This window comes from Salmo salar, chromosome ssa06, assembly GCF_905237065.1.
Source record: "Salmo salar chromosome ssa06, Ssal_v3.1, whole genome shotgun sequence".
Taxonomy (NCBI): domain Eukaryota; kingdom Metazoa; phylum Chordata; class Actinopteri; order Salmoniformes; family Salmonidae; genus Salmo; species Salmo salar.
The window spans coordinates 31,734,802-31,747,152 of record NC_059447.1 but is presented as its reverse complement, the minus strand read 5'-3'; the positions used below and the strand labels follow the sequence as shown (position 1 = coordinate 31,747,152).

At 42.0% G+C, this 12,351-nt stretch overlaps 2 protein-coding genes across 9 annotated transcripts in view; both read right to left on the bottom strand.

Moving 5' to 3' along the window:
• LOC106606974 (caskin-2) overlaps positions 1-2,558 on the bottom strand; it is a 91,224-nt gene extending 88,666 nt beyond the window's left edge. For 5 of the 8 annotated variants that reach the window (XM_045720291.1, XM_045720292.1, XM_045720293.1 and 2 more), the window contains exon 1: positions 2,218-2,557. The gene's annotated coding sequence lies outside the window, so the exon portion shown is untranslated. Of the gene's footprint in view, positions 1-2,217 lie in introns of all 8 variants that reach the window. The other 3 variants (XM_045720288.1, XM_045720289.1, XM_045720290.1) reach the window with 1 other exon arrangement.
• A 1,020-nt stretch (positions 2,559-3,578) lies between these two features.
• On the bottom strand, positions 3,579-10,244 carry LOC106601522 (alpha-N-acetylgalactosaminide alpha-2,6-sialyltransferase 2). The gene is made up of 9 exons (XM_014193764.2): positions 9,456-10,244; positions 7,808-7,886; positions 7,533-7,704; positions 7,261-7,423; positions 5,514-5,652; positions 5,084-5,187; positions 4,639-4,722; positions 4,450-4,543; positions 3,579-3,925 (listed from the first exon to the last, which is right to left on the bottom strand). Exons 1-9 carry the CDS (start codon positions 9,578-9,580, stop codon positions 3,746-3,748), a joined length of 1,140 nt encoding a protein of 379 aa, XP_014049239.1. The 5' UTR covers positions 9,581-10,244; the 3' UTR covers positions 3,579-3,745.
• Positions 10,245-12,351: the final 2,107 nt, after the last annotated feature.

Sequence of the window (12,351 nt, the reverse complement as noted above, 5' to 3'; positions counted from 1 at the left end):
CGCTCCTACCAGGTGGCGTGGCGAGAATCTGTCTCCGCACCACGTGCTCTCGCCACTGGTGTCCCCCAGGGCTCTGTTCTAGGCCCTCTCCTATTCTCGCTATACACCAAGTCACTTGGCTCTGTCATATCCTCACATGGTCTCTCATATCATTGCTATGCAGATGACACACACTTAATCTTCTCCTTTCCCCCTTCTGACAACCAGGTGGCGAATCGCATCTCTGCATGTCTGGCAGACATATCAGTGTGGATGACGGATCACCACCTCAAGCTGAACCTCGGCAAGACGGAGCTGCTCTTCCTCCCGGGGAAGGACTGCCCGTTCCATGATCTCGCCATCACGGTTGACAACTCCCTTGTGTCCTCCTCCCAGAGTGCTAAGAGCCTCGGCGTGACCCTGGACAACACCCTGTCGTTCTCCACTAACATCAAGGCGGTGACCCAATCCTGTAGGTTCATGCTCTACAACATTCGCAGAGCACAACCCTGCCTCACACAGGAAGCGGCACAGGTCCTAATCCAGGCACTTGTCATCTCCCGTCTGGCTTACTGCAACTCGTTGTTGGCTGGGCTCCCTGCTTGTGCCATTAAACCCCTACAACTCATCCAGAACGCCACAGCCCGTCTGGTGTTCAACCTTCCCAAGCTCTCTCACGTCACCCCGCTCCTCCGCTCTCTCCACTGGCTTCCAGTCGAAGCTCGCATCCGCTACAAGACCATGGTGCTTGCCTATGGAGCTGTGAGGGGAACGGCACCTCCGTACCTTCAGGCTCTGATCAGGCCCTACACCCAAACAAGGGCACTGCGTTCATCCACCTCTGGCCTGCTCGCCTCCCTACCTCTGAGGAAGCACAGTTCCCGCTCAGCCCAGTCAAAACTGTTCGCTGCTCTGGCACCCCAATGGTGGAACAAGCTCCCTCACGACGCCAGGACAGCGGAGTCAATCACCACCTTCCGGAGACACCTGAAACCCCACCTCTTTAAGGAATACCTGGGATAGGATAAAGTAATCCTTCTAACCCCCCCTTAAAAGATTTAGATGCACTATTGTAAAGTGGTTGTTCCACTGGATATTATAAGGTGAATGCACCAATTTGTAAGTCGCTCTGGATAAGAGCGTCTGCTAAATGACTTAAATGTAAATGTAAATTCCAACCTTTTTTGGAAGTACATACCGGGTGTGAAGGCAGTAAATGACGATAGTTGCTCAGCAAAACTCCATATTTGGTGAGTATAGCAAACATATTGACATAACGTTTGCAGAGCTGTCTAATAGAAAAATGAATGGTGGCTAACTGGGCTAGAGTGGCTACTCGTCATATTCATCGTCTCCTCCTCTACGCAGTTCAGATCATCCTGGCCAGGAAATTCATGTACAGCAAAGTGTTGCTATGTAAACATACACCGTTTTGAGAAAGTTCACAGTGTGCACAGCAGGATCCCACTAATGAGATGGTGTCTGCACAGCACAGCTCTGCAGTCTGCACTGTTCTTTTGTGTGAACATAACTTGCTACATTACATAACCTGGCAGTCTCAGTACACCACACACCCAAAGAGGTGCACAGGGCGTAAGCAAAGCTGTCATTCCCAATAACAGTGATCATGTCCTCCTCCTCTTCCTCCACCAAGGCCATTAGCCAGTCTTTTCATGCTTGCTGCATTGCTGGCAAGGGGTCACACAATATGAATGTGTGTTTGAGAGGTTGGAGTGTGTAGCTGGTGATGGGGTGCAACTTTATTCACTGGTCCCAATAGAGAACTACACCATGATGTAGGATTTAGATTATGGATCATTTATTGCCAATAATGTGTTTTTAGAAATAGACCTAGTTAGTTATTGTTCATCCAACTGTAAAATAGTTATTACTCAATTCTAAAATTATCCATAAATAAGACACACATTACAAAGCATGGCGCAAACGTGCAATGCAACTTGAACTGGACTGTGTTATTATGAAAGGAAAAATCCCGTTAGCTAGTAGCCCTTACAACATATGTAGCAAGCCTATCACTTTTACTAGCATCTACTTTTCAATCTCGCGGTTGCTTCGTTCACTAAAATAACATGGCTAGCTAGCTAGCAAAGCTAACTAGTGTGCTAGCGACCTTCGGACTGAACTTCTTAACTAGCAACACTAGTTTCCAGAGCCCGTCGGTAGGGGCCATTCCTGTCTTATCCATAATTATAACGTTTGAATTCACATTTGTCTTACCTTATACAGTGTTGTTGTTGCATGTTAGAAAACGGGAATACATGTCAAGGTGGCAGTTTTCAGAGAGCCCTCCAAGGTCCAAGCAAAAGTAATCGTAGCCTTCCAATAACTAAAGGAAAGTAATTTTGAGTCAGTCTCCCACAGAAAGCGAATCTTAGTACTCCTCTTGTGTCCAGTAAACACATAACCTACTCTTCACAAATATATGTGAAATATAAAAATACATAAAAGTATGTATAATTTGATGCAATATTTTCCAACTCCGACGCGAAAGCCAGACTCCGCTACATTGTCACTTGCTCCGTCAGATCCAATCCAGAAAATGTTCGTCCCTCCCACAGTCTTCTGTCCCCGCTTTCCCTTCCTCCGCTTCCAAAAAGAGCGAGCTGTGCGACCCGACTCGCGCCAGTGCGACTTGAAATGATATGAAATAAATAATATAAATAAAAACTACATAACATGCACTACACTACATTTTAAAGCTAGAATCCGTAGTTGTACATACATTTTTAATATTTAATATATAGAATTGATTATTGAAGATGATAACATAAATGCCTATGAGCTTAGTTCAACTGTTGTACCCATCAGAACCAAAAATGTGTTTGTAAACAATGTAAATGTATTTAAACAAATTGTATAGCCTCAAAACATGGTTACAACTATAATGTTGATATCATGGCTGGTCAGTCCTTGCATCCATAGCTCTATGAATTTGAGTTACAATTTGGTTTCAATTAAGGACTCTAGCTTAATTAGGTTTGTAAAATTAAATATTTGCAGATGGAATAAGAAAACAATTGCACATAAGATGCCATCCCATAACATTTTGCACAGCTGTCAGTGGCAGAAAATGGCCATAACACAGCTTTCCCCATAAATGTGTAACATGTTTTACAAGTGGTCATTATCTTGCTTTTACAGTGAATTACATAATCTAGCAGCATTCACTAGTCTATTATCAGGATTTTTCATAACAGACACTGGAGATCCATTTATGTATTTAACAATAGCTCAGCAGATCAAAGCTTGACACAAGAATGTGTCACTTTGTCTTTATTGTGGCTTGGAGTAACCTATCCTTGGATAGGCACTGGACAAAGAGGCTGCAAGTCAAAGCTCATTTACAAAAAGGTTGGCATGAATGGACTGCTGGCTTCATAATGTGAATGCTTTCATTGTGAGTCCCAGTCAAACTGACAGTTTCTAATGAGAATAGGCATTGCAGGAAAATGAGAAAGAGGAATGACCGAGAGACTATAGTCTCGGCTCCCTGCACCTGCCTTCACAGAGAAGATAAGGGTTGTTCAAATGATCAAAGAAGGCCCGATCCCACAAACAGACGCTTGAAACACCTGAGCTTGGCTTTACACCGTCAAAGGCCTTTAATGTTGCTGTGAGACTAATGACAAAGGACGCCACACAACTCCAGCAGCCACTCCTTCAGAGGGACTACCTCCATGGCAAACATAGGAGTTAACAGCATTTCAAGGAAGGCTTTTCACATGAAAATACAATTGAGTGTCCATCATTTTACTTTTGTCCTCTTGTACAGTGACATTACTTTTCGTGCATGTAGTACCTCCCACAGCCAGCTCTCCATCTGCATGTCGTGGTTGGCATAGAAGCGCATGGGCAGCATCACAGCATCATAGTAGTGGTCAGAGAAGTCTGCAAAGTTTTTTGTGATGAAACCATAGGCAGACACCTGCAGGAGGGTATGAGATTTGTTCACTTCTGCATGAATTGCATTCTCAGTCAGCTGTGTAAATATTTGTATGCATAGTTTCAGTATAGCACCATCTAGCCTTCAATACAGATGTAGGGTCTTAATTTGATCACCCTGTTGCAGTAGAACTTTTCTGCATAGCAGGAAATTAAATACTTGTGTGTTTAAGATTTAAAAAGGCTTCTGAAGTTTGTAACGTACACTTTTACATTTCAGACTTGATTTTCCCTTACAAAAAAACGTATCAACCCCTACAAAAATGTTAATTAATTATAATCCACATTTACTGTTTCTGCAGGATTATGTTAATGAATTACATCTGACACAATCAATATGGAATAACAGTATATGGGGTCTATACCAGGACTATAAACAGAGGATGTCATGGTTTCCCAATAAATCACTTCCATACTGGCCAAGTTGCCATATGTCATTAGACACTTGGTTGGTTAAACAGTGACCAATAGATGACCAAGGGCAAGCGTGTGGTGATGTGACCTGACCTGGTCACACACGTGCAGGGCAGTCAGAAGCATCAGAGCACCAGTGCTGGGCATGTAGAGCTGACTGTACTTCAGCAGGGGAGACTTCAGAAACCTGTGCAGCATTGACAGTCAACAGTCATTAATGTCAAAAGCAGCCAATAATTATCTAAAAGTCTCAATTTGACCTGGCAATACGAGTCCCCTTACCTTTGTGTTACATATGTAATAAAATCTGGATGAAGCATTTTAAAGTGCTGAACTGGTGGCTTAAATCCAAAGTATCGAGAGGGCCTGTTTGAGGGGGTAAATGTAGTAAGAGGTGAAAAAACTTTCCATTAAGAACTTCAAAAAGTAAATCAATTGCAAGGGAGCTTACAAAAAGATGAGCATCATCAAGTGAATTGTATGCCTACAGCCCTACCACCACTCACAAGATTCTATCCATTGCGGACTGCACCACATTCATAGAAATACAGCAGCATCATCTTGTGGTAATAAAGTGAATTACAGCTGAGAAGCCTATTCACCAGCATAAGCGCAAGATCATTGTGCTTTCCTTGACCACAGTACTTCAACACACCATCGTATCATGCTGTTCAAATGTACTACTCTTCTTAATGTGGGCTTCACCTATGTGACCCTCTCAACTCACCAGTCCCCCTTGTCATGACCGGAGATGACATTTAGACCCTCGATAGCAGCTGACATCATCACATAGTCACGTTCGTTGGACGGAATGAAGATATATCGGACTCTCTGCAGATAGGAAATAGTCAAAGCTTTTAGGAATAGTTGCATAAACAACCACTCAGAGTATGACAAATTTCTAACACTTTAAAATGGACCGGATTCAACACTGTAGCCCAGGGTTTCCCAAACTTGGTCCTCGTGACCCCAAGGGGTGCATGTTTTGGTTTATGCCCTAGCACTTCACAGCTGATTCAAATAATCAACTAATCATCAAGCTTTGATCATTTGAATCAACTGTGTAGTGTTAGGGCAAAAACCAAAACGTGCACCCCTTGAGGTCCAGAGGGCAGAGTTTGGGAAACGCTGCTGTAGCCTGTCCCACAAGTTCTTACCCGTCCCCGTGGGACCTTGGTGAAGCCATCTTTTCTGTAAGAATGTAGGGAATTCTTCATAGTATTTGTGGTGAACCCATAGAAAGATGTCTTTGTGCCCACATCCTCCTCAAAGTGCTTGGTGATTGCCCCATTGACCCTGGAATAAATCATTTACCATCACTCTAATACTTAAGCGTTTCCTTAACCTGTTGGGGCTAGGGGGCAGTATTTTCACGGCTGGATAAAAAAACGTACCCGATTTAATCTGGTTACTAATCCTACCCAGTAACTAGAATATGCATATACTTATTATATATGGATAGAAAACACCCTAAAGTTTCTAAAACTGTTTGAATGGTGTCTGTGAGTATAACAGAACTCATTTGGCAGGCAAAACCATGAGACATTTTCTGACAGGAAGTGGATACCTGATGTGTTGAATTACCTTTAAGCCTATGCCATTGAAACACACAGGGGCTGATTAATGTTTTGGCACTTCCTATTGCTTCCACTAGATGTCACCAGCCTTTACAAAGTGTTTTGAGTCTTCTACTATGAGATCTGACCGAACAAGAGCCTTGGAACGGTGATGGCCGATTAGACTCTGGCGCGTGAGGTCATGTTGGGTACCCTCGTTCCAATACGTTTTAAAAGAGAATGCATTCGTCCACCTTGAATATTATTCATGTTCTGGTTAAAAAAGGCACTAATGATTTATGCTATACAACGTTTGACATGTTTGAACGAACGTAAATATATTTTTTCCCCCTCGTTCATGAAGTGAAGTCCGGCGGGCTTAGATCATGTGCTAACAACACGGAGCTTTTTGGACATAAATGATGAGCTTTTTTGAACAAAACTACATTCGTTATGGACCTGGGATTCCTGGAAGTGACATCTGATGAAGAGAATCAAAGGTAATGGATTATTTACATAGTATTTTCGATTTTAGATCTCTCCAACATGGCCGTTTGTCTGTATCGCAAAGCGTATTTTTCTGGGCGCAGTGCTCAGATTATTGCAAAGTGTGATTTCCCAGTAAGGTTATTTTTAAATCTGGCAAGTCGATTGCGTTCAAGAGATGTAAATCTATAATTCTTTAAATGACAATATAATATTTTACCAATGTTTTCTAATTTTAATTATTTAATTTGTGGTGCTGACTTGACTGCCGGTTATTGAAGGGAAACGATTTCCTGAACATCAACGCCATAGTAAAACGCTGTTTTTGGATATAAATATGAACTTGATAGAACTAAAAATGCATGCATTGTCTAACATAATGTCCTAGGAGTGTCATCTGATGGAGATTGTCAAAGGTTAGTGCATCATTTTAGCTGGTTTTATGGTTTTGGTGACGCCTGTCTTTGAATTGACAAAACATTACACACAGCTATTGTCAATGTACTCTCCTAACATAATCTAACTTTATGCTTTCGCCGTAAAACCTTTTTGAAATCGGACAACGTGGTTAGATTAAGGAGATGTTTATCTTTCAAAGGGTGTAAGATAGTTGTATGTTTGAAAAATTTGAATTTTGACATTTATTTGGTTTCAAATTTGCCGCTCTTGAAATGCACCTGCTGTTGATAGGGTGCACCACGGGTGGCACGCTAGCGTCCCACATAGCCCCAAGAAGTTGTGAATTAATATAAGGAAATATTTACAATTGCAACAAACTTGGTCTTAGTTATGTCAAAGAGTAATAAGAAGTCTAATAGTTTTTTGAAGATGGTCGAAGGGGAGCTGCAGCAGCACTACTGACCTGAAGACAAAGTGGTGACTGTCGATGGCCCTGCCTTGTTTGGAGCCTCGAAGGATGCCGCCATTTCCCACCACAGCACAGCGGACACACTGATCAGGCCACCTGCGCTCAAACAGGCGGCTGCTGGACGAGTCGTTGAGCAGGGCCAAAGTGGATCTCACAACTGATCAACAACAAATGAGCAAAAAGGTGAGAGGACAATGACTTTATATACAGTATACACGTAGTTTGGTTGAGATGACTAAATAGGGTCCTGAAGGGAATGTTCATACCGTCCTGGGGCAGGCCTTTCCAGCCGTAGGGGGGCATATACGTCTCCAATCGCCCCCACTCTGAATGGCTGAAGCTCCCAGCCCACTGCAGCACAGGCACTTTAAAGTTAAAGCGTAGTCTGAGGAAGTTGTCCTTCTTCACTGCTTTTCTCAGAGGACACAAACCCTCCAGCTGAGTAGAGACAGACCTCACTTGACATTGTACTGTACAAGACGGATATGTGTGCCTTTGTTCTATTAGATGAGAGGCAACTACATCATCTCTGTGCGATTACCTTCTCTTCCCCAATTGCTGTGGTGTTGTCCCAAAGCTCCTCATCGCAAGTCCAAATGCGATCAAACTCTGTGTCTTGACTGGAAGGAGAAGACAACATGTATTGAAAATGCACAACAAAGAGTTAAATCCACACAAAACCTTGTTAAGTGGACAGAAGCACATCAGACCAATCCAACGGATCTGTCTAAGTCAGGGATGGGCAAGTTTGATGGGGGTGGGGGCCACAAAATCTGACCTCATGGCTCGCGGGTCTGCGTACCCACATCCATACCCACACATGCAGTCAGAGCTGGCCCTAGCCTTTTGGGGGACCCTAAGTAAAATTTTAAGTTACATTTCTGTACATTTCCTGCAATTCCACACATGTTGCAGTTGTAAAGCAAGTTTGCTGCAAATCTACACATTTTGCCATGGCGGGGAGGGGGAGGGGGCAGAAAAGTTTCCAGTTTTTAGTAGGACATCTGACTGAGAGTGACTAACAAAATCACTGGGGCCACCGGTAGGTAATTCAACCATGATTACTGCAAGTTTAAATAGCTGGTTGCAAATCTGGCTGCAAAATGAATTGACAATAAATAGATAAAAAATAGCTGACATGGGCTAATTGAGTGACATGCGAAAAACTGCTGATGCACAACCAAATTTCAAAATTCCACTTGATGTATTCTACTATTTTAACTCTCAGTAAATTGAGACCCCCCACCCCTTAAAAAAATAAATGGTATTTAAGTCTTTGAAACTTGATCTACGGCCTGTGGGCTGTCAGTTACCAATCCTTGGTTTAATGAATGCATGAAGATTTTAACAGATATTTTATGGTACTAGAAATTCAACCCATCAAAACAATTCCTAACATGCATTTTACAAGGTCCTTTCCTTGGAACAGAGGAAAACAAGTGACAAGACTCCTGACCTCAATTCAGAGGAGAGTTCAAATTACTGCCATAAAAGTGTTGTAGTTGTGATAATTACTGCTGTCAGTTGTGTAATCAGCATATTACATTTACATGCACAATTTAAAAACCAGAGCACAATGTCTAATCTGTAATGTAGACAGTATTTGGTTCATTTAGGACATGTCTGAACAGGAATAAAAATGAGGTCAGTTGTGGGATATAGAGCACAAATGCGTTAGACACATTAGCCTAGTCAGTAGCTTTACCATTAACCACAAATTCAGAGCTTGACAAAATGGCAAGCATACATTTGAAGACACCAGCAACACTGGAAACTCAAACAATCTCTCATTTAGTGAAACATTTGAGTTTCAACTTTCAGCAACAAAAATGAAGGTAGAGTCTTATGAATGGGAAATGGATTATTACAAACTCCCCCCAAAAATGCATCAATTTGATAAATGTAATCTCATCTGCCAAAATCGAACCATTCCACAATAAGACACAAGAAAACTACAGTAGCAGTAGGTTGAGAGTGTCAGTGTCTCAGTTGAATGCAACAGGTCATAGAACTGTCAAGATTGATGGATTACAGGGATGAAGATACAGGTAGTTGATTTGCATGGATTTTATTTTTTTGGACAATGGTTTCCCAATTAACTAAGTAGCCTAGATTACATTCTACCAACGTTTTAGAATATACAAATATTTGAGAGGGAAAACTATTTTTTTTAAATGCAGAATATTCACCTGTTCGCAAGTCTGTCGTGGAAGAAGTCCAGGTCATAGCATTGTCCATACATAATCATGGTTATAGTAACACTTACACATAAAGCCCCCACTAGGAAGACACACTTCCTCAAAGAAATCGTCATATTTCTCAACTAGAGAACAGAATATCTTGTGCTGATTGAGTAAAAAAAAAAAAGAGTTTGAGTTTAACTTTCTGTTACAAGTCATTTACTGCTCTAAATCCCAGGTGAGTCAGTTGTGCGAACAAGGTCCATATCCTTAATGCTCCACGTGTTGTGCACAACAGGAGCAAAACAATTTTCCTCTGTGTCTTTTTTCAGTCAGACTATGATCTGTCCCGCAGAGTATGATTGTGTTGTCTCTGTCCTGTTTTTTTATTTTTAGCTGTCAATATAACGACACATGGTGAGACCCAGATGCAGACACAGGAAGCAGAAGGTTCGAGTCTCTGATATTTCTTAAACAACAAGAGTCAGAGTTCCAAATGGTACAGGGAGGCAGGCAGGCTCAAGGTCAGGTCGGGCTGAATGTTCAGGCAGGCAAAAAGTCAAAACCGGGAGCACTGAAAAAAACCACACTGGCTGACTTGACAAGACAAACTAGCAAAGACAGGAAAATCAGGAAAATCAAGAAGTATAAATGCGATTTGGAATATAAGAACAACAGACTAATATATCTCTGGCGAGACTCTAAACACAAGAAACAAAAAAAACGGAAGAGACAAGCCGATGACAGACGCAGAGTTCCTCTGTCAGACCGACTATCCACAGACAGCACTAACTCTGTCTCCTCTACCAACGCTGAGCGTTTTATCTACCCCAGAGGGCGGGGACACCGGGGACAACGTCCAGGACAACACCCCCAGCACGTAAGAGGGTTCGACACATACGTCAGGGGAAGAAGAAATCCACTACCACCCCGCAACACTTATCAATTGAGACCCAGGACGGGCCCCCAGTCCAACAGGAGCTAAATGTCTTCAACTTATCAAGTAAGACCCTGACGTCCGCTCACCTCAGTGTTCTCAATAAGGGGATAACATTTGTACCCACTGCATACATTAATGACTTTGATGTCTAGATAGATCTATTCAAGTTTTTCGTAATCTGAGATTGCGTGAGTTCTTTGATAAGAGTGATACTTACATGACTCCACTTGAAATGTAATCCTCAGTGAGATGTATACATAGGTCTACCACGCTAATCAATAGACTTACCTGTCCTACCGTGAGTCAAGGAGGAGATGGAGCCATTAACCCAGCTGAGGTACCTGAGAACTCTGAGAGAACTACATTTAGAGCAAAAAGTTCATTTGTACCTCCCCCAAACGCAATGCCTCCATAGAAACCTTCTGTAGGATTGTTGAAAATGATGTAGGTGACTTACTGAAAGATAAACAGAAACACAAATCCTATGATAACCTGAGTAGAGACGAGAAAACAGCTCTTAAGGACTTAAAGTCAGATCCTTCGATAATCATTAAAAAATGTGACAAAGGAGAAGGAATTTGTATACAAAACAAATGTGACTATGTGAATGAATGTCGCCGACAACTATCTAAAGGTGACTTTTATCGCAAACTGAATTGTGACCCTACCCTGGAATTGCAGCATAATATTTCATCCACAGTGGAAAGCTGTTTGGAATCAGGACAAATCACTAAACAAGAAGTTTAATTTCTATGTGTGAAATTTCCCAAGATACCAACTGTCTATATCAAATCAAATCAAATGTATTTACATAGCCCTTCTTACATCAGCTGATATATCAAAGTGCTGTACAGAAACCCAGCCTAAAACCCCAAACAGCAAGCAATGCAGGTGTAGAAGCACGGTGGCTAGGAAAAACTCCCTAGAAAGGCCAAAACTTAGGAAGAAACCTAGAGAGGAACCAGGCTATGAGGGGTGGCCAGTCCTCTTCTGGCTGTGCCGGGTGGAGATTATAACAGAACATGGCCAAGATGTTCATAAATGACCAGCATGGTCAAATAATAGTAATCACAGTGAACAGGTCAGGGTTCCATAGCCGCAGGCAGAACAGTTGAAACTGGAGCAGCAGCACGGCCAGGTGGACTGGGGACAACAAGGAGTCATCATGCCAGGTAGTCCTGAGGCATGGTCTCCTAGGGCTCAGGTCCTCCGAGAGAGAGAGAGAGAGAAAGAAAGAAAGAAAGAAAGAAAGAAAGAAAGAAAGAAAGAAAGAAAGAAAGAAAGAAAGAAAGAAAGAAAGAGAGAATTGGAGAGAGCATACTTAAATTCACACAGGACACCGGATAAGACAGGAGAAATACTCCAGATATAACAGACTGACCCTAGCCAGAAGAAGAAGGCAGCACAGCACTCCTCCGCTGTTTGAAGGTCCAATGCAGTCATTTTTATCTCATTATCAAATCATTTCTGGGTAACAATTAAGTCCATTACTGTGGTTGTTTTCAATTAAAATTGTCAAAAAGGGAAAAAAAATTTTTTAGCAAAGGGCAATATCTCAAACAAGAATTTTGCTAGGATTGTCTGGGAGTGGGGAGAGAAACTGAAAATTAGCTGTTATTGGCAGAGAGGTTTGGAACTTTTTTTCTTATTGGTCTATTAACTCATTTATTGCATGTTGACGTCACCATGGAAGGCCAAAACTCCATTCCACCAAAACAGGCTGAAATTTCAGGTAGTCTTTTCATACAGCTCTTACACTAAAAGTGCATTATCATAATTTTCACAATTTCACAGTATTATTCCAACCTCATAGTGTGGAAAAGTACATTCACCGGTCAGTTTATTAGGTATACCACTCCATTCACAAAAATGGATCGCTCCTACAGACAGTGAGTCACGTGGCCATAGCTTGTTATATAAAGCAGGCAGGCAAGCATTGAGGCATTCAGTTACTGTTCGATTGAA